We start from the raw sequence: 21,728 nt of genomic DNA on the forward strand, positions 1-21,728 counted from the left end.
AACTAGATTATGGGACCTCTCGGATCAAAAATCTATTTTTTTACTACTAAAACAAATAAATTCTCGGGGTTAGTTAGGACAAATTGGATGCTAGAGTTAAAAAAATGCTATAGTACCATATTTAAATAAAGAATGATTTTGGGTAAATAAGCAACTTTCTCGTTAAATTTTCAGCCATCAATCAATTTTTAAAAGTTATATCAAATCGGTCCTTAACAAATTCAGTGACAAATTTGATTGATGGTGGCAAAAAAGTCTTGGTTTGCTATCCTCTCTACTTTTCATTTGAACCAAATATGTTTGGGTTTACTCTTTGTCAAAAAAAAAAAATCAGTTTACTCTCCCTATCCTTTTCGAGTGTTAGGAAGAGGACTCATCATCAAAATTGACCCACAAACCCATGAATAAGATTTGTTAAGTCCTATTAAAATATGCATCACCTTCTCTTTTTCTTCTCTAACAACAAGTTTCTTCAACATGTTGCATGAGTATTTAATGGGTTTCTAATAGGATCCTAATTTATTCCAAAGACTCTTGAGTTTTGTGTAATAATCAGAGATCGAGAGGGATCCTTGACGATGTTTAGAAATTTCCTACCGAATTTGGTAGATTCTGGAGTCATCTCCTTGAGAGAATCTGGTCACTCTAAACTGTCGTTGGATTAGTGATATGAACCATATGATGCAGTGATTTAGTTTTTTTTTTTTTTTTTAAATTAAATAAATAGTTAATAGTTTCTTTAGGACATTAAATTATATATACAGGGACCGGAGTTCGAACCCGGTCATCTCACCGGATGAAATTTCTAGCCAATAAGTTTTTTTTGACGAAAAAATAAAATAAAAAATAAATAGTTAATATAAAATTTTAAATTATAAAATAAATATTTGTTTAATAAAAAAAATCAGTTTGAGTTCCCTCTTCCTTTCATCTGCGTCGTTAGCCGATTCCTCTAATCACCACCGCCATCCATCACCGCCCTGAACAACCTCTCTCCGCTCTGTTCCAGCGCCCCAAATCTTCTGTTCCGTCGCCTTTCTTCTCCCCGGGACAGGTTAGTATTACAGTCGCGTATTCTCATCTTCAACTATTCATCTCTCTGTTGCATTTTTTAGCTTTTGCTTGCGAAACATGTGGTTACATTCTCTGTTCTACTTTGGATTTTGCTACGTGTTTCATTAGATAATAGGTAACTATGTCATGCTCAATGAACTTCAATTTCAAAAACGAGTTTGTGAAATTAGGTTAATTTGTCTGTGCGTGTGCGTGTGTGTTTTTTTTTTTTTTTTTTGTTGGCATTTTATATATGTCATTAATATTTTTAGAGTTTTCTTAACACCGGTTCAATACAAAGACAATATGTTTATAAAGTAATGCGACCAAATCATCCGCTGGTTCAATTAGTGACTCAGTGGTTCGACCAATAATCTAAGTGTCCTTTCGGAGTTGATGACCGAGTCCATTTTTTAAAAACTTGTTAGTAAATAAATTGGAATATAATTTATGACCTTGAGAATTGAATGTGTATTATTAGTTAGAAGATGGAGTTTTGCCCAATGTGCGGCAGCATGCTGATGCTTGAGCTACAAAGTCCCACAAGGTTTTATTGCAAAACTTGTCCGTATGTTTGCCGCATTGAGAGAGGGGTATGTATGTATTTTTCATTTCTAGTTCTCTAATACCAATCACCTTCACCCCATTTCATCTTTCTTTATCATGCTTTTTTATTTAGTACTACTTTTTAATCATCAGGTTAAGTTAAAGAGAAAGCAATTGCTCGTCAGGAAAGGGATTGAACCTATTGTCTCCTTTGATGACATGAAGAATGCACCCACTGCTGATGGTACTTCTTTTCTTTTATTTTTTCTCAAAACAATTCTTCAACAAGTAATCCACTATTTTTCGTTAATCATCCTTCTTTAGCTCTTTGTGGACTTGTTTACTTGGATAATAATCAAATATCAATACTAGTTTATTGTCATTTGTCAAGTAATACTATGATTTGTCTAAACTGATTATGTACTACTTTATCGGTCGTTGGTGATGATATGATCTGTTTTTAGATAAATTCAGGACTACGACTACCCATTTATCTTATTGACTAGGGACCTTTTTTTGTGTTGAGTTGAATGTAATCTAAAGCAAAGGGATAAGTAAGAATCTAATTCAGCAGCACAAGGGGATTTAGTTTAGTATAATATAAGCTTGTTTATTTCTTCTACCACTATTGAGAACACCAGGTATATTTTGAAGGTTTCAGTGTCAAAATGTGAAGCCAAATCTAAGCCAGCAACACTTACATCATATATATATGTTGTCTGATATAGCTTATTTTTCACCTGCCAATACATATCAACTTTGTGTGGTTTGGTTTTAAGGATAATGTGTCTCAATACAAGGATTCTTCTGATACTTACATATATGAGCTATTGAGCTTTAAGAATAAGTAGGGAAGTAGAAATTATGTTTCAGTTTAGATAATCAACTCTTAATAGGACCCTAACCTAAGTTTATTTTCCTTGCTCTGAGCTTGTCTTGATGATCATCCAGAGATTCCATTTTGCTTTTCTTTTACATTATTTTTTGTGGGGGGTACAGGTGGGTTGGTTTATAGATCGGTGCAATGTTTTAAAAATCAAACCAAACAAAATGGTTCACCCGTTGAATTGTGAACCAACACTATAATATATGGTTCTGTTATTTGAGCGATCCGACCACCATTTTGTCTTGGTTTGAGCAGTTTAAAATTAGTGAATCATGAGTGGAAGTCTTGTATGTTCAATGTCTGGTTTTGTTTTTAAAAATGGATTTTTTCATCTTTTTGAATAAATGTCTTCTGAGACCAGACGACATGACTAGTAACTATCCCCCTATTCTTTGTAATACTGTTTTTGTTAAGAGATATTGTGCAATTATACAATACTTGTTTCTTTGTTATTTTCTTTATCATTATTTCCATTTTTCTTTATTCTTTTCTCACTCCTTCCTCTTTTTTTTTTTTCCTCACAGTACCTTGCCCAAATTGCCGCCATGATAAATCTGCATATAAGGAAGTTCAGACTCGATCAGCTGATGAGCCGGCAACAATATTTTATGCGTGCTTGAATGAAAAGTGTAAGCATCGATGGAATGAATGATATTGAAATGGAAAGCGTCACTCTTCGTCTTCTGCTACTACAAGTGGTGGTGTGGACTAAACAAGTGTGTTTGTGTAGCAGAAAACACAGAGATGTATTTGATAGCAATCCTAATTCCTATTCCCATGGAAATTAATAACCCTTTTCGTTTTTAGTGTTACATTTTGATAATAACAGTGATGAAACCGCGTATCATGTTTTTCTCCTCCGTTTTATCATTTACTCAATCAAGGTCATCAACTATCTAAAACAGATTTTGTACTAATAGTCGATGTTATTTATAGACAAATTTATCACTTGATGAAGGAAAACAATTCTCAAAAGTATTTGGTATCAACTAATATATATGACTAACATTATTTTCTTTTGGAAAATACTAACTAGTGTGTTAAAGAAACTCAATAATCAATAATATAGTAAATTTATTTTGACATTTGTGTAGTTAATATTAGTAAACTATAAAAAGTGTTGTTTTTTTATGCAAAATTTACCTTGACACTAGTTAGCATAACCCTTTTCTTTTATAAAAATGATGATGATGATACAATGGTTGGCTCAACGGTGGTAAAACGTGTTGCACCTATTAATGTTCGACGGGAGCATAGTATATTGACGGGTTCAATTTAATTCTCTAAACTAAAAAAAACCACTTAACATTATTCTTTTAGAACTTCATGGACCAAGATCCTGACTACGTCACTACGGGTTCAACTCGCACTAGTGTTATTTTTTCACGCATTTTTTTTGACACATCGCATTTTGTATTTTCAAGGTCATTTAACTAACCCATAAGTCCTTAGTTGCGTTGACAAAGAAGAACAACCGGTTAAAAGACAGTGAATCTTTAAAAAAATATTTTTATAAAAGATTCTATAATAATGAAAAATATATTTTATATAGGCCAGCCTCGAGTCTAGTTAACTCGACAGCTTAACTTAACACGAATAACGAGCGAGCTTTCCTCGACTATAGCGCGAGTAGAGTCTAGCTCGACAAGAGGAACTGCTTAACTTGACAATAGCTCGACTAGGTCGCTTAGCTTCCAAAAATCAAAATACCCCCTTTTTCTTGTTTTAATTGTTTATTTTTATTTGTTACTTGTACTTGATTGAGTACAAGTAGTAGTAGTGGAGTTGAAGAGGTCGCTATCTCCCAGTGAAGGCTCGCTTCGCAGACTTCACGACCAAAGAATAGATATGACAAAAAGGTGCCCATAAGTTTGCTGTCCTGTCCTGTCTGTCTCTGCCTTACAAACAAAAATTAATAAATTGTCCAACTATTTTTAATTTTTTTTTTAGGGTTAGAACTAGCAACCCTAAAAATACGTTGAGTATCTACAAGACTACAACCGACTAAACCATATAACACATCATGCTATATTTAAAATGGCTTTAATGCACTTTTGATCCCCCTATTTTGAAAACCTAAACTTTTGATCCCCTATTTTAAAAGCCAACTTTTTGATCCCCTATTTTGAAAAACCTGAACTTTTGATTCCCCTATTTTGAAAAACCTGATGTTTTGATCCTCTATTTTAGATTTTTCTGAATTTTAGTCCCCGAACTCAATTTGGTCAAATTTTTGCTGATGTGTCAACAATTGGTATCAGATGACGATTAACCCGGCAAAATTCGAAGTGGCAAGGTTCAAAGGAACAAGCAATTTCGGATTATGGCAGAGAAGGGTTAAGGATCTGTTGGCTCAACAAAGTTTACAGAAGGTGTTGCGCGAAACGAAGCCGGCAACATGGATGATACAAATTGGGCAGAGATGAACGAAAATAGTAAAATTAACCTATATATATATATAATAAAAAAATCAGTAAATTACCCAAAAAAAGTTAACGATTGAAAACAAAGTCAATGAACGATTGAGAGGAAGTGAACAAAGACGAATGATGTTAATACGAGCGTGATTATTTGTGTTTCTAATTTCTTAGGGTGTCATGATTTGGGAATCGACACGGAAATATTTTGTCAACATGGAAACTGTCACGTCATTAATAAACTTGACACATCAGCAAAAATCTTACAAAATTGAGTTGTGAGACTAAAATTCAGAAAAATCTAAAATACCGATCAAAAGTTCATAATTTTCAAAATAGGAAGATCAAAAAGTTGACTTTTAAAATAGGGGATCAAAAGTTCATGTTTTTCAAAATAGGGGATCAAAAATGCATTAAAGCTATTTAAAATTATGAAATTTTGAATCCCTACAAATTATTGAGCAATATAATATTACTTGAATAAATTTTTATTATAAGTCAAAAAAAAAATTTATTATATTTTTCTTTTGATAATCAAATAAAATATTATAATACTAAATATAATTTGATTTGATGTATATAGCACTAGAGCAGTATGTCATATTATAATTAAAAATAAAATAAAATAGAATGAATTAAAAAAAAAAAAGAACGATGAAATTATTAAAAATCAGATTGTGACCTAATTTCCCTTTCTTCTTCACTCAAGTCTCTGCTTCGCACGCCCCATAGCGATTCTTGGTAGCTACAATGGGTAAAGCTAAAAAAGGAGGCAAATTTGCTGTTGTCAAGAAGATAGTTACTTCCAAAGCAATCAAAAGGTCACTTTTTTTTTTCTCTCTCGAAATTCCAATGCTTCGTTTTTCCTCTTTTTTTCACTCATAATTTTTTGTGTCAATTTCAGCTATAAAGAAGATGTTTTGAACCCTGAAAAGAAGAATAATCTTAAAGATAAGTTACCCAGAAACGTGTAAGTCTTCATTCCAAAACATTCAAATTTTTATTTTTTTTAATTTTGATACTATATTTTTTTTTAGGGTTTAATAATCACTTTTTTGAATTTGCATTATTCAGTCCAAAACATTCTTCAGCTCTTTTCTTTCAATACAATACTGCTTTGGGACCTCCTTATCGTGTTTTGGTGGATACCAATTTCATCAATTTCTCCATCCAGAATAAAGTATGTGTCATCTCATACCTTTTCCTTTTTTGATTTATCTCTTGTTATTGTCATTTTTGTATCCCTTTTTTAATACATAAAGATTGTTTTTTTTGGTTCAATCTTATTGTATATGATGCCAATGATGTTTCTGATTGTGTTTTGATGATAAGCATATGATCCTTAGTAGTTTATTTTAGTGGTTGATTAATCTAATTAAAATTGTATGAGTTTTATAATATTATTTTTTAAGTTTCTTTGTTGTTGGCTTACATAAAGGGCTTTGATTATGCAGTTGGATTTGGAGAAAGGAATGATGGACTGCTTATATGCAAAATGTGAGTTTGAATTGATGATTACTTGACTCAATTTATGTATTTCGTGTATAAGTTTGGCTGAACGTTGGTTTCCGTTTGAGTTTTAGAGCTTGTGTTTTGTTAACCTTACCCATGATTGAAAAGCTGGTTTTTCAACCTGGCATGACATATTTGAATGTAGTATCCTATACGCTATTCTTATCCTTGTTCTGTTGATATTTTGGATTTTCAGGTACCCCGTGTATCACAGACTGTGTGATGGCAGAACTAGAGAAGTTGGGCACAAAATATCGTGTAGCTCTAAGGTAGATCTAATGTTAGGTGCCTTGATTTTTATTGGTTTATATTTTCATATGCCTGCTATGTATGTGTAAGAACTCAAAGTTATGTTTGCAATTATGCATGCTGGGCACTTGTCCATGTTTTTTGTTTAGTTTTCGTCTTCAATATATGCTTTATGAATCAAATTTATTTTGTTGGAAGATATAAGAAATCAGAAATCCAAATTTATAAATTTGTCCATTTTCTTGTTTTAGCTTCCGGGTGTATTAATTTATCTCTTTTTGTAATGATAGGATTGCAAAGGATCCTCGATTTGAGAGATTAGTCTGTACTCATAAGGGTACCTATGCTGATGACTGCCTTGTCGACAGAGTTACTCTGGTATGATTTATTTTTAAGTATCTGAGTATATGGGATTAATTCGATTGTTTAAATTGATAAAAGGCTTTCAAACAATCAAACTTGACAAAGTATTATCTTTCACTGCCACCCCGCCTTTTTTCTGTCTTATGATCTTGTAGAAAGGGAAAACAGTTTTAAATTATTGTTTTGATCGAATAATGAAGGCAAGATCCAAGAAAATAGTAACAAAAATTTGGTCTCTATTCTATGGTTCTGAGCTATTTTAATCTCTTAGCAGTATATGGGTTATCTAGATGAGTATACTAATTTCTGTTGACCTTTTGAGATGGAATTTATGTTACTAGAATATTGTGAATAGTTTGTTAATTGATTAGTTAGAAAATGTCGTGCATAAATAGGAGAATACGTGGATAGAGGAAGAGTTATTCAATTTGTAAACATTTGGTAAATAGAGCAGTAGCTCTATTGTAGAAGGGAAAGCCCTTGGAGGAGGATTAGAGTTACTTTTCCTTTCTCATATCTTCATCTACTTTTGAACATTGGAGTATTGCAACAAAGGTTTTCTAATCGTGAATTCATCACTAAGCTAACGAATACAATGTATTATTTGCTTAATTCTCGATGTTCAAGTTTTCCAAATTCTTGGTGGTTGCAAATTTGCAATGTATATCCATTTAAGTGAACACTTTCATTAAGGAATAATTTCAGATAAAAGTAATGGTAACAACAACAAACACGACTTCCCATTTCATTATTTTGTTCCAAATTATTTAAACAAACCTTTTTCATGGGAGCAGAGTAAATGCTTCATTGTGGCAACTTGTGATCGAGACTTGAAGAGGAGGATCCGGAAGGTAAAACAATTAATCATTTGTGTGCTTGTCATTGCTTTGATGTTGGACCTGGATGCATGACTCATGAACTTGGTTTCTGTATTGCAGATTCCTGGTGTGCCAATAATGTACATCACCAAACACAGATACTCAATCGAGCGGTTGCCTGAAGCAACAATTGGTGGAGGTAAATACTCCAAATCTATAATATAATATTTATATTGTTTCTACGAAGATTCAGTGACACTCAAGAAAACATTCACACTCGTTAACTATGAATTTGAACTCAATTTATTAATCAAGCTAATCATATACATCTCCTATTAGTAATTTTGCATTACTATACTATTCTTATTCTATGCTTATTGTTTATTATGCTGTGAGTATTTTACTAACAAACCTATGATTCTTAATGCAGCACCTAGAATTTGATGCATTAAAGCAGGAAATGAAACTCAGACAAAATTTTGACACTCCTTTCTGGGTTTAGATGCAACTTTACCTTATGCATGTTTGATCCTTTTGCTGGCTGGATTGCAATTTAATAGTAGCTTCACTCTGATCAAGAAGCAACTCTAAGAATGGTTGATCCGTTAAATTTCCATAGTGTAACTTGGTAGATTTATGATGCTGTCAAACTTTTTTCTTTTTACCTCAGTTTTGTCTCACAAATGTATCAATCTGAACTTTTGAGAGTGCCTAATCTATTGTGTGGTTCATGGCAGTTTCATAATTATAGATGTAAACCTATTGAAATAGTAATACTTTATTTATGATTAGAAAAGGAAATGTTTCAGTTGAATCTGAATTGGAGAGTTCATCCTTCACATATCAGAAGACTGTATTGGAAATCAGAAAATTCAACATCACCATTTTTGTTTTTTTTAATTGAAGTTACTATGGTTGAAAAAAAATCAACATATTAGCTATTTTATTAATGTTTTAATTTTTGTATATTATTAGATTTGAGTTATTCTTATATTCCTAAGGGTTTGATGTGCAGAGTAAGATAAAGTTTCTATCATTTTTTTCAACTTTTGATTGTTTCCATAATGATCATGTATTCTTGCCCAACCAAATACTGAAGGGGTATTAGGGAGACATCTTCACATGTACCCTTAAGACAATCTAATTATTCTTAACATTTATTTACTTATTGAAATAAAAATAAAAATGGGATATATTCTAAATATTGTATTAACAGTCTTATATTTAAGAACAAAGAATTGTTTGTAAATGGTCTTGTAAATTATAACAAAGGTATGGAGAGAGTTTTTTTTTTAAGAAAAAAAAAGTATCAAAGTATACCTAAATTGATCTTAGAAATGGCAGCTTAAGTGGTGAGTTCTGAGTTGTGATTATGAGTTTGAACATCAAAGGTTAAAGCTTATATTCCTTCCCACACTAATAATATTGATTAACGATAGATAAAACATAGATATATTAATTATTCAATAAATCTAAAAAGTGATACTATATCTCTTATAAAAAAATTAGATGTAATTATATCAAACATTCTCATATTATTAGAATGAATGATATCGTTTTTCTAAGTAAAAAATAATTTGATATTACTAAACAAGTATATATTCGTAACATCTAATATTGGTTTTAAGAATATATGTTATTTTTTGGTCAAGTACTTTAATGGCTAAAATTCACCTCTTAAGATGAATAAATGAGAGATTTCAAGTTCGAACATCGATCTCCACATATAAAATGTGATATTCTTACCGACTGAGCTATGTTTACGGAGACTCTATGTTATATTGGTTGTAAAAAGTAATCATATTATATATGTAAAACATATTGAGCATGTATAAATGAAGCATGAAAGTACTGATGTGCTGGGATACTATAATTGAAATAGTGAAATACATAGAATAAGGGAGTACACCAACAAGGAGCGTTTGTAGTCCAACGGTTAGGATAATTGCCTTCCAAGCAATAGACCCGGGTTCGACTCCCGGCAAACGCATTTTTGTATTAAAATCAGCCTATTAAATTGAAGTAATAACTTTGTCTCATGCCAATGAAAGATAAAATATACATAGGACATATAAAATGGAATTCAGCCCATAGATGATTTTGTAATAGTTTTCTTTTATGTCAAATTTAGGTAGCAGAAGATACTATACAATTATACACTGTCATTAAGTAATTCTAGGCATCAGTGTACACATAGTAAAAGAAAAGAGCATAATGCAGTTGGGTTGGTTATATTGAAGTGTTTTATTAACTCTTCTGTCAAAATATAAGGTGGCATATATGACATCTTCATTCTTCACAAATCAGAAGCTTGCATTTGCCTGGAGAGGTATTTATGAGACGGAGCCAGTTCTCAATTTTGCAGATCTTTGCTTGACAAAAAGACTTGATAGCACACTTTTGCTGCGACGAGGAACACGGACAGTCTCACGTGTGTTTCGATTGTCGAAGGATCCAAATGTTGTCAATGGTCTCAAACCCTCTAATGCATCCTGTTGAGTGTTGACAAAGAATCATCAAATGTTACATAACAAAAACACTAAAAATGCATAACTTGCCAAACATTATTAGTTTAAGAAACATACAAACAATTGCAAAAAATGGGTTAATATAATCACAATTTGAGTATTCTTTTAACCATGGAACAACATTTGAACTTGCTGATGAATATTACATTACCCTGCCTGTGACACCGAGAGTTTGGGTGGTAGCACTTGAAGTAGGAACTGCATTTGGTACGTGGTTGTTTGATGCCGGGGGTTTCAACCGTGTAATCTCTTCATTGTCTGCAAGCATGCAATTAAGCTATTATTTCTATAGGAAAAATACAACTGATTGAACTGAATCATTTAATACACTTGAAGCTAATTAAGATCCAATCTCTAATTGTGTTAACTATATTATATTTATATTCAAGATAATTACACATGAACGAAAAGTAGACGGGCAACAAGCTGCGCCACTAAACCTTTATGTATATCTCTAGTTATTTGATGATTAATAAGCAAGTCATATCATCAAGGAATAGAAGGAAATAAAGAAATTAATAAAAGAGAAACAGAAAGAATCAAACATAATCAACAAATACAAGGGATGCAATTACTCAGCATACCTATAAGGTCGAAAACTCCTGTGGTCTTGGCAGAAAATTTTGGGTCTTTGATCCTGCAAAAGTGGATGTGTAAAAAATATATAAGGAAAACATAATACTTTGTAAAAGCGCATAATAAATAAAGCAATAGTACTGCAAGCCTCAAACTAAAAACTTACTTTTTTGAAGTATGTGAACTCCGTTTTTTTAAGGTTGACTTAGTTTCTGATGCAAGATGCCATGAAAGAGTTTTTGCAACGGGGGTACCTAAATACAATAATACGCATTCAGTCGAATAAAATGTTGTCAAATTACCAACAAACCCAAAGGGAAGGGGGAGGGGGCAGCCCAACTACACACCTGAAGGTTGAGGACGAGTTCTGGTTTTAAATGAATTTTGTTTTGCATCAGTCTGTTTGTATGAACGGAAATGTACCTTTTTATTGGCCGAATCTAGCTTGCATTGTTAAACAGAAATGAATAAGAACCAAATTTACCAAAAGTAAAAGCAAAATTCACAGTCTGCTGTCAATAACTACTAACGGAGAAGAATTAAAGCAGTTAAGCCTACTTGGCAAAATGTAGTGCTTGTGATGTCTAGGAATAATAGCCAACAACTGCTGTTGCCGAATACCCTCTTTATCTGTGTAAGTTTTGCATGTAAGAAGTCTCTGCATGTAAGCAAATATGTCATTTCAACTCATTAGAAATACCTAGTATAACATGATATCTGAAAAGTATTTGTACCTACCTGATTTAGAGTAGAGATCTTCAAGTCCATGGTTGAGACATCCAATGTTTGCTGGTCAATAAGGTCAGTTAACTTGTAAGCTACAGTCCCAAGATGATCAACAGCATTGACAAGGGCTCTTGCAGCATAATCTTTCAGGTTGTCAAGCACCCTAAAATCCATTCAGGTAAAATAGTGTATTATCGGTCAGCAGATGATACGCGAGCTTATAGTATCTCCCATATGTTTTTAAAATAATAAGTAGCAAAAATTTCAAGGACACAAATTCATGCCATGTCCTTTTAAGGATGACCATATGCCAAAACATCTATTTTCACCATTGAGACACTCACACAAGTACACAACCATACATTTTAACAATCAGAATAATAAATGCTTCTGCATATAAAGTATAAACAATAATGCTGATACTGTAAATCGAGAATCACTGAATCAGTTCCCACACACGTTACATTAACAAATTTTGTCATCAGAAATTATGGCAGCAACTTATTGTTTATGCACTACAAATTTACATATCTGCTTTTTTATACACACAGTTATATTTGATCCTACCAACATAAAGCAAATCATACAACTTACATTTATTGAAATACCTAAAGAATGATATAATAGAAAATTTTAGCCATAGCATAATAGAAAATCACGCTTGTTTATCCCGGTATATGAGATTTAATTACGAAGCGAACATCTTACATTTCTTTGTGATCACTACGGAGAAAAGATTTTTCACAGTACTCGGCAGCAGAATAGAGTTGAGGCCTCAGGTTCTTAAGTTCCTGAAAAGACATAACACGAGCTTCAACATTTGAAATTGTATCTCAAATCACAATCTTTTCACATGAAACACAGCCTGCAACCGGAAAAAAAAAGGGAAATGCGGTCATTCAATTACAATGAGGGACATATTATTTTCCCAGGCCTTAGCAGGTCCAACCCAAATGCATACTTCCTTTTTGGTATTCCTTAACTAGGCAATGCCAAATTTTGAACTTATAGCTTATGACTTATAAGCTTGTATGACAAAAAAAAGACCTCTTTGGTAACATTTTTTTCTCATGAGCTTATAGCTATTTCTACTAGCTTATAGCTTAAAACTTATAACCGATCACATTTTACACCTGTCAACTTACTTGAAAAAAGTTAAATATTAATTAAACATATTTCTTTCATATCATTTCATATTTTTAAGCTACTTTAACAGCTAATTTTAGCAAACACTACAAATTCAATTAGTCAGCTCATCCGTTATAAACTCAACTGCTATGAACTTAGCTTATCAGCTATCCAGTGTGTGTTGAGTTCCATATGAAATCCGTGATCATGTTTAATACTATATATAATAGCAAGACATGACATAAACATATATTTTAGAGTAATACTGTCTAGCATAAAAAAATATGAAGAGTTTAATTTATAAGGTTTTTATTATTATATGGTATATGAACAATACATAAATATCCTATGAGTATAATTTAATTTGAGAAATACTAATAAATAAAGGAGAGATAGATCTGAATGTATGTACCTGAAGGGCAAAGATGAAGGTCTTGCTGCGTTCCATAGAAATCTCATCAAATGTCATTGCTGCTGTTGCTGCTAACTCCATCTCTTTCTTTCTTTCAACCACTGTAATGTAATGCACCGCCACACTCAATCCATTGTTTGTTATATTAATTAACAAGTAATTATAGCTTAATTGTTAGTGAGTATTAATTAGTTTATTTATTTATTTATTCTAAAGGAAATGATCTTACTCACCTATCTCAAAAGACACTCCTTCTACTTATATTCTTCTTTTGTTTTGTTTTGTTTTGTTTTGGATGGGAACATTTGTTTTTTGCCTTAACTAATATTCCTTCCTTCTTCATGCTTAAAACCTACTACTACTACTAATTATATAATTATTAATTTCAAAGTTAATGTTTTTTTTACTCAAAAAAAAAATATATATATAAGGGATTAGGGGCCTAATGGTAATATGTATAAATAGTTCGTATATTTGTTTTTAAAATCAAGTATGTCTTCCTTAATTATAATGTATATCAATAGTGTTTTTAGTGGCACGTGTATGAATAGTTGTCTCTTTGTCTTTAGTATACCTCTTTGACTATAAAAGGAGAAGAATTGTAACATCTTCGGCAACAAAAAAATAAAAGAAAATTCTAGATTTTGCTCTTCTTTCTAAAACTCTAAGTAATTGTTAACACATTTAATATTAGTAACAATTTACTAGTTTGTTTGTATATACTATATGTTTTCCGAAATACATACACTAGTGTAGAAAAAGATAAATATTGCACTAGCTGTCACTAAAAAAAAAAAGGAAGAAGAGTGGGAATATGCCATGAATTAAAGGCAAGGCAAGGTAGCTGAAAGATTCCAATCTTTCTTAGAGAACAACATCAACATGCATGGAGGTGGTTTTCACATCATTGTCAGAGACTTAACCAAAGCAATGATCTAAAAGTATATTTTTATAATATAATAATAATAATTGCAAATGAGGACATCCAAAATGAATTTATATGATGTTTTTGCCGAAAGGCAAATTCATGACGATGAGCTAAGTAGCACCGCGACACCTCAAATTGAAGGTGTGTCCTATGTACGCTATGTTTTAATGTCCGACACCGACATGATGTCTAGTTACGTACATTCAATAACTTCTACTTTTTTAATTATTATTGGTGTCTATGTGTAAGGGTCGGCATGTGTCCGGTATCATATGAGTGTATTAATTGGATGGAAGAATCTAATAGCTTCTTAATGAATTCAGTTTGTTTTTCTTCCACCAATACTTTTCTGCCCAACTTTTACTTCATCGGTGCCAAGAATATTTTTCTCCTCAATTCCTGAAAGTCTGAAAACAATAAAAGCTAACTTAATAGCAGCATCAAAATTATTTACTTACATATGGTCATTGTTAAATATTGAGAACAATTTTAGGCTGCATCGGCGATTTAACAAAAGGCCAGATTCTATAATATGTATACTCATTACTCAATAATCAGTGGTGTGACTGTGATGTGAGAGAACTAGAAGCTCAATGATTAAAACTCTGCAAAATAACTAATTCTGTTATTTCCAAGTCCCACATCGCCTACACTATAACACAAATGACTCTTTATAAGCATCTAACACACTGTTTAGTTTGCCGAGTTGGGTAGCTCCAACTTGTAACCTAAGTGGGGGCGTTAAGGTGATGGAACACAGCTTTGGCTTGTCAGGTTGGTCTGGAGGGTGCACTATGTTGGCTTGCCCACTCCAAGTTTGGAGTTGAAACATGGGACTTGGGCGAAAGCTTGGGTCTCTTGTCTCTTAGACTGGAGGGCACAGCGTGAGGCTGGTTTCACAGAGCAGCGAACACCTCCTTCTCCTAACAGTGGAGGGATCACAAGCCACAGCATTCCCGGTCCAAAAAGCCTGGTGAGCCAAGCCATTGAACCATCATTTTTTTTACTCTTCTTCATGTTCCATGGCACCACACAGTTAGTAACCATTTCTTTTACAAAAAAACCCTATATAACTACAAGGAAGTGCAAGATGAAAATGAATTGAAGCAGATGAATCTGTCTTAATTTGATACTGATGGAGATTGATAATGGATTCTTGTAAATTATTGCTTATATAACTACAAGTAATTTTATTTAATGCACATTGCTTATTGACTTGTCAAACTAATATTTGAACCTAAGACATGATAGTTCAATATATGCATTTTGACATCATGAAAAAACAACAGTTCTGATGATACAGCATGTGGTTATATTGTAGTCATTCAATATGGTATAGTTTCAATTTCATTTTTGGCAATGTAAAGCATCCCATCTAATATTTTCCATGTTTTTCCCTTGCAATTCAATATGCAGCCCAATTAGATCATTATTTCCTTGTAAGCAGAATAAAATCAACACATTAACAACAATTTTGGATTACACAGTATCAAATTCCATTACAACTGACCAAATTCCAACTGAAGACTACACCCTTTTGGATCTATTGACTTTTGTTCATCTTGGCATTTTTTGGATCTATTGTTTGTGTTAACATTTACAAGTCCCACATTGGTTAGAACATGATACAAATGAGTGTTTATAAACTCCTAACACATCTGTCACTTTGCCGAGTTGGGTAGCGCCAACTTGTGACCCAAGTGGGGGCACCAAGGTGATGGAACACAGCTTTGGCTTGTCAGGTTGAGCTGGTGTTGCACCATGCTGGCCTGCCCGCTCCAAGTTGAGAGTTGAGATGTGGGACTTAAGCGAAGGCTTGGGTCTCTTGTCTCCTAGATAGGAGGGTACAGCGTGAGGCTGGACTCACAGAGCAGCGAGCACCTCCAGCTCTTGACAGTGGAGGGATCACAGGCTGCTGTACTACCAGCTCACAAAGCCTAGTGAGCCGTTCATGTTGGACCATCATTTTTTTTAACTTGTTCATGTGAGGTGTGTCATGCCATTGATACTAGACCTTATTTCTTGAGCTGGAGTTTCTTGATTTATTGATATGTCGAAAATACATACCTAGATATACATTAGTTTTTCGCACCATCTATCATGATGACTAACATGTATTGAATTATGTAACTGCTAAGTACTTAAGTTAAACTTCATTTGATAATAATTTAAAGCTGTACAAAATGCAAATTTCTATAATCGAATTATGTTATGTGATCTTCATAATCATATACAACTATGGATAAATTAGGTGAACTAAAATATATTTAAATCTAAAAAGCTATTATATGTATCATTTCATTACTCGACTCAAATTAATCCGGATAGAATCAACGCATTGGATACAACAGTGAGTAATGTATATTGATTTCTGTGTTCTTTTGCAACATTACCAAAGAAGCTAAAGTTTTGGAATGGAGAAACAATAGCAATTGATGGATGAGCCGTGGAGTTGTGATCCGCAGCGAGCCGTTGCAATTACACCGCCATTTACACACGCATTTTATACCCCGGGAAGAACAAATTCACTTTAAAACATGCAGACTTTAATTACTAAAACCTGTATCGAATAAAAATTTATACGCCAAATTCACAAACACTGCCAAAAACTGATCAGATCTACTGGTAATAACAATTGTGACACCTTTTGATTCACTTAGTAGATCATTACCTGATTTCAAGTCGCCGTTTGAAAATGATTTCTTTGTGGTATCCTCATTTTCTATTGCCAGTTTTTCATGAGTTTCAGATTCCTTTGAAGTAGATAAAAATCTATCAAGAAAAGCATGTACTACTAACTTCAAGTCATTATTTAGAGAACAAAAGTTGAAAGACTTGGCAACCATGGCCTCATTTTGAGGAATAATGATATACCAATTCAAATTATTTTGCACAAATTCAAGTTATCATGAAATAGTGATACAATTCGCAGAGCAGAGACAAATTGGTAAGACAATTTTCTGATATTAATTACTTGTTTTGTGACACAAAAAAGGCAGAACATGTAGACAACCCACCATCATAGCAAAACCACTTGATGGGAGTCATGCCAAAATCTAATGTATCCTTACTTTGCTACTGATTGGTTCAGCATACATCGAAACTTAAATTTAAGTTACAATACAAACACAACATACATTCTATTTGCTGTAATGTTGCTGAAATTTTAACAAGTAAACTAATTCTTTCAAATGGGCATTGTGCATTTCTTTTGTGAATGTCCTAACATATGGCAGCGACCACATTGGACAACCCTTTTAGGACGCTTGAAGTTCTCTACTCTCAGGACCTTCTTTTTAGGCCTTCCAGGGGGTCGGCGAGTCTTTGGTGGGCGAATTACAATATCAACCCTTGCACCTCCTCCACCTTCTGCTCCTTCTCCATGTTCCCTCCATTGACTCTTGTCTGGAATAGGATTTATCACCTGTGAATAGGCCATTCTGTAACTCTGTACAGTGAAACATGGTTCAGCAAACAAATGGGCATTGTGTCCACAAGAAATAAGTGCAGCGGCAGCATGAGCACAAGGTAAACCATACAGCTGCCATCGGCGACAAGAGCACTCACGACTTCGTATATCTACAATATTAGTTCTTTCAGTTGACACAATTTCAAACTCAACTTCATTTGCCCGGAGTACTTGGTAGCAATGAGCATCGGCTATTGCCTCCGAAATCCGCTTCTCAGCAGAAGGTACAAGAATTGATGTCCACCCCATGCCCACATCTCTCCGATCATTAAACCAAGATGTCATCTGATGGCGGATGTATTCCATCATCTGCACTACGGGGAGCTCATGACACTCTAGGGCCCAGTTATACAGCAATTCAGTTACACCAAGTGTGAAATGGCCATATCGAACACCATCAAAGTATGCAACAGCCCAAAGGTAGGGAGGGAACTGTTGAAACCATGATATAACATCCTGGGAAACCTCTATCATCTCAGTAATCTTGCTTTCAAATTCAGCAGCTGTAAGGGCATAAACAGCATTCCAAAAGATGTTCACCAACTTTGTGTTTTTAAATGTGTCGCGGAAATTTTCGCTAACATAACGCAGACAGAAACCATGTGAAGCACTAGGAAAATGTGTTTCTACTGCCTCCACCATGGCCCTTTGCCTTTCCGATAGTATTGTAAGTCTAGGCATGTTGTCGGTGTTTACTCCAAGAAGTTTCCGTAATTCCGACATAAACCACATCCAGTTTTCATCGCTTTCAGTATCAACAACAGCAATAGCCAAAGGAAACAAAGCATCATCGGCATCAACAGCTGCAGCACAAAGTATAGACCCTAGATACTTTCCTTTAAGATGTGCTCTGTCAAGCTCTAAAAGAGGTCTACAAGCATTTATAAACCCATAAATTGATGCACGATAAGAAATAAACAGGCGTTGAAAACAATTTTCTTGCCCAGTGGCACCAACAGATGCAATGCTACCAGGGTTTGTTTTCCTTATTTGCTCACAGTATGCAGGGAGAAAACGGTAGCCATCTTCAAATGTTCCATGAAGCGCAGCCATGCTCCGTTCCTTCCCTCGCCAAGCTTGCATGTAAGAAACAGCAACTCCGTGCTGATCACGAATATCTTGCAGTATTTCCCTTGGTTTGTATTGTGGATTATCTCGAATGCGTGATTCTACAGATCTTGCAACCCAACCTACTGATGCCTGCTGATGGTGAAGATTGCGAACTCCCTCACAAGTGTGGTCCCCTTGCAGGGTTCTTATAGTAAAAGTAGGAACACCAGGACATTTGGCTACATGGACACGCCATGGGCACCCTTCTTTGGAGCACTTTGCTATAAAACGACTGCGATCTGACTTAACTATCCGAAGATCAAAATGCATAGCTATGGCAATATCTTTCAATGTTCTTCGGCAGGTTTCCACATCTGGAAACTCTTGACCAATGACTAATGGTTGTTCTGCTATAGTAACCGAAGTATCATCTAAAACTAAATGGTTATCCATATATCTTATCTTTTAAAACAAGGAACCAGCAAATGTCACTTGATTCTAAGGGTCTTCATCATAGTCATGTATTATCAAGGACTCCAAAGGATAGGCATTGAAAAATGCCACCATATTAAACCACCTCCCAATAACAGACTCTGCAATACAAAAGAGAATGACTGATTAAATCCTACACATAGTTCAGAACAGAAAGCCATTGAAACAAAATGGAATACATAATTATCAAGTGGACAAGGCACGTAAAAGCTGTAAATAAAGTAACTGATAGTCTAAGAAGCCGAAATACTTGATAAGATACGGATACGGAGATACAGGGAAATTTTAAAATGCAAGATACGATACGGCCAAGATACTTTGATAAAAATATAAATTTAAAATTAAATATATAAATGCACAATATGTAAACCTAACTAAAAATGATAATAAATAAACATTCACATTACTAAGAATGATCAAAACAAGTAACAGTTACATATCTTTTCCCACCAGTTACAATATATAACAAAAACATCGTAAGTACTATCCAACAAAGAAAAAGAGAAGAGAGAAGAAATGCGTTTGTTTTCACAGCAAAATAGAGAAGGGGAAATTTTTCTAATAAAAAAACTGACTTTTGGAATTTTAAGTATCACGCGTGTATCCCGCACACAACCAAGCCGTATCACAAATGTATCGGCCACTTTTTTAAAAAGAATAAATTTAATTGCTGGATACTTCCCTGGTATGTATCAAACACGTATCAGTGTGAGATACGTGTCAGACAGACACTGATACTTTGACATTTTTGTAGTATCGGGGCTTCCCAGTTGATAGTGGATCCTCCATAATTGGACTATTCAAAATGAAAAGAAAAAAAAAAACGGAAACAATTGCAGATGAAGAAAAATATCAAAAAATGTTAAAAAAAGACATCAGTAGAATTAGAATATAAATCAAAATCTACAAACTTATACATGAAAACAAAAGTTTGTCAATAGTCATTACTTGTTCATCCGAAACATTATAGTCTTTCCAACAGAAGAGAGCAATGCAAAAAACAAACAGCCACCAACTAAAATCATATTTATAATTAGAAGTTAATCTAGTTCTTATCCCTCTAACTTAATTTTGTCGTAACTTTGGAAAGCCTTCTTTTTTACTTAAAGAGATGATGGAAGTTATAAATTTAAGCTGCCAAACAATGCAATAAAAATTAAGCATATAATATATCGAACCCAGAAGTATAAAAGGATAAACTTTATCCTTCCGAGTTCCTTAAGAATTTGTCCAACGGCATTTATCTATCCATAATCTTCATTTACAGATCCCTATAACCCCTATGATAAAAATTTGATCTTTCTACTTGGTAGGAGTAACTGTGCCTATTTTGATACCTGGAAACTAATTTAAGGGTTCTAGTCTCAAAAATAAAAGCATAAAACCTAAGAAAAATTAATCTTTTATAACATAATTGAGGGATTGATAAAATCATGGGGTAACATTGACAGAACAAGAACAACATTGGTCACCTAGGTCAAACATTTGCATCGAATAAAACTCCAATGCAACACAACAACTGTTAAAATCAGTTCGGATCCAACAAAATATTCAATTTGGGAATTTCAATTTCTCAATCCACAATATAAATTTCGTAAACTACGAGGTCAGATTTTTCCCTTGGGGAACACAATTCAGACAAAGCAACATAAAAACATATGTTCAATAAGATTGATTTAATTTTATGCGGCATAAATAAAATCGAAAAGTTGAACGAAGAGAAAATTAGGGATATGATGTGGAAGAAAAGGAAGAAGAGAGTTTCATCATAAAAAAGGTGTGTAGGAAGATGAAAAAGTGTACTTACCTAGGTTTACACTTATTGTCGGTTTTGGTAGTATTTGAATGTTTGAGACAGTAACGGCTTCTGCTACTGTTGTTGTTGTTGTTGTTGTTCCTTCTTCTTCTTCTTCTTCTTGTTGAGCTTCGTTTCTGCAATTCTACAAGATGGTGGACCTTAGTAAACTAAACAACAAACCAACTTATTTATTTTGAATGGTTATTTCTTTTTCTTCTTTTTTATTTATTTTCTTATTTTATCGCAATTATTTTATTTATATACTAAAATAAACCGATCTATTTCACTAAAAATTCAAAAGATCGATATACTATTTCTGTCCAAAAATATAATTAAAAGTAGTTCAATAAAAGTTAATGTATTTGATCTAAATTTTATACTAGATACATTAATTTATTTTATTTTTACTAGAAATATATTAACTTTTGTTAATTAGTTTTTAGGGTCCCTAATTCTTACTTATATTTTGTGTAGGAAGGAGTATATGTCAATAAAGTTGAGATTTGACATTATATATGGCGGTAAATTCTAATATGGACCACTTCATCAAGTGGTCTATGGTGGATCAGTCATGATTCATGAATAACATTATAACGAATACGAATTTTACAAAATTCACCGTTGGATTGAAAGTTTAGATCATATAGATCATCCATAGAAAAATTGAAAATCATTTGATATGTTATTGAGACACGTCAAGATTAACGGTTTATTAAATAACGTAAATCTTGATGGGTCTCAATAACATATCAAATGATTTTCAAAAAATTATAAAAA

General features: G+C 33.3%; 4 protein-coding genes and 1 non-coding gene across 7 annotated transcripts; 3 read left to right on the forward strand and 2 right to left on the reverse strand.

Moving 5' to 3' along the window:
- The first annotated feature begins 889 nt into the window (after positions 1-889).
- Positions 890-3,345, forward strand: LOC123889607 (DNA-directed RNA polymerase III subunit RPC10-like). The gene is made up of 4 exons (XM_045939020.1): positions 890-1,054; positions 1,535-1,646; positions 1,753-1,843; positions 3,010-3,345. Exons 2-4 carry the CDS (start codon positions 1,542-1,544, stop codon positions 3,135-3,137), a joined length of 324 nt encoding a protein of 107 aa, XP_045794976.1. The 5' UTR covers positions 890-1,054; positions 1,535-1,541; the 3' UTR covers positions 3,138-3,345.
- A 2,207-nt stretch (positions 3,346-5,552) lies between these two features.
- On the forward strand, positions 5,553-8,664 carry LOC123889608 (rRNA-processing protein FCF1 homolog). The gene is made up of 9 exons (XM_045939021.1): positions 5,553-5,723; positions 5,807-5,872; positions 5,977-6,082; positions 6,357-6,399; positions 6,611-6,683; positions 6,954-7,041; positions 7,821-7,877; positions 7,965-8,043; positions 8,275-8,664. Exons 1-9 carry the CDS (start codon positions 5,653-5,655, stop codon positions 8,286-8,288), a joined length of 597 nt encoding a protein of 198 aa, XP_045794977.1. The 5' UTR covers positions 5,553-5,652; the 3' UTR covers positions 8,289-8,664.
- A 1,098-nt stretch (positions 8,665-9,762) lies between these two features.
- Positions 9,763-9,834, forward strand: TRNAG-UCC. Its single transcript has one exon. It is a non-coding gene; the product is annotated as a tRNA-Gly (tRNA).
- A 105-nt stretch (positions 9,835-9,939) lies between these two features.
- On the reverse strand, positions 9,940-13,557 carry LOC123889609 (protein ABIL1-like). Of its 2 annotated transcripts, XM_045939023.1 has the most exons (10): positions 13,448-13,557; positions 13,215-13,315; positions 12,383-12,465; positions 11,687-11,837; positions 11,507-11,606; positions 11,296-11,388; positions 11,115-11,202; positions 10,957-11,009; positions 10,524-10,630; positions 9,940-10,336 (listed from the first exon to the last, which is right to left on the reverse strand). In XM_045939023.1, exons 2-10 carry the CDS (start codon positions 13,293-13,295, stop codon positions 10,178-10,180), a joined length of 915 nt encoding a protein of 304 aa, XP_045794979.1. In that variant the 5' UTR covers positions 13,296-13,315; positions 13,448-13,557; the 3' UTR covers positions 9,940-10,177. The 2 variants fall into 2 exon arrangements, with proteins under 2 accessions (XP_045794979.1, XP_045794978.1); XM_045939022.1 differs by having other exon boundaries at positions 13,215-13,454.
- A 3,529-nt stretch (positions 13,558-17,086) lies between these two features.
- On the reverse strand, positions 17,087-21,178 carry LOC123889610. Of its 2 annotated transcripts, none has more exons than XM_045939024.1 (2): positions 20,961-21,178; positions 17,087-19,254 (listed from the first exon to the last, which is right to left on the reverse strand). In XM_045939024.1, the coding sequence occupies exon 2, from the start codon at positions 19,112-19,114 to the stop codon at positions 17,330-17,332; it is 1,785 nt and encodes a 594-aa protein (XP_045794980.1). In that variant the 5' UTR covers positions 19,115-19,254; positions 20,961-21,178; the 3' UTR covers positions 17,087-17,329. The 2 variants fall into 2 exon arrangements, with proteins under 2 accessions (XP_045794980.1, XP_045794981.1); XM_045939025.1 differs by having other exon boundaries at positions 17,087-19,949; positions 20,961-21,146.
- Between the last annotated feature and the right edge of the window lie 550 nt (positions 21,179-21,728).

The sequence above is a fragment of the Trifolium pratense genome, linkage group LG6, assembly GCF_020283565.1.
Source record: "Trifolium pratense cultivar HEN17-A07 linkage group LG6, ARS_RC_1.1, whole genome shotgun sequence".
In the NCBI taxonomy this organism is placed as follows: Eukaryota; Viridiplantae; Streptophyta; class Magnoliopsida; order Fabales; family Fabaceae; genus Trifolium; species Trifolium pratense.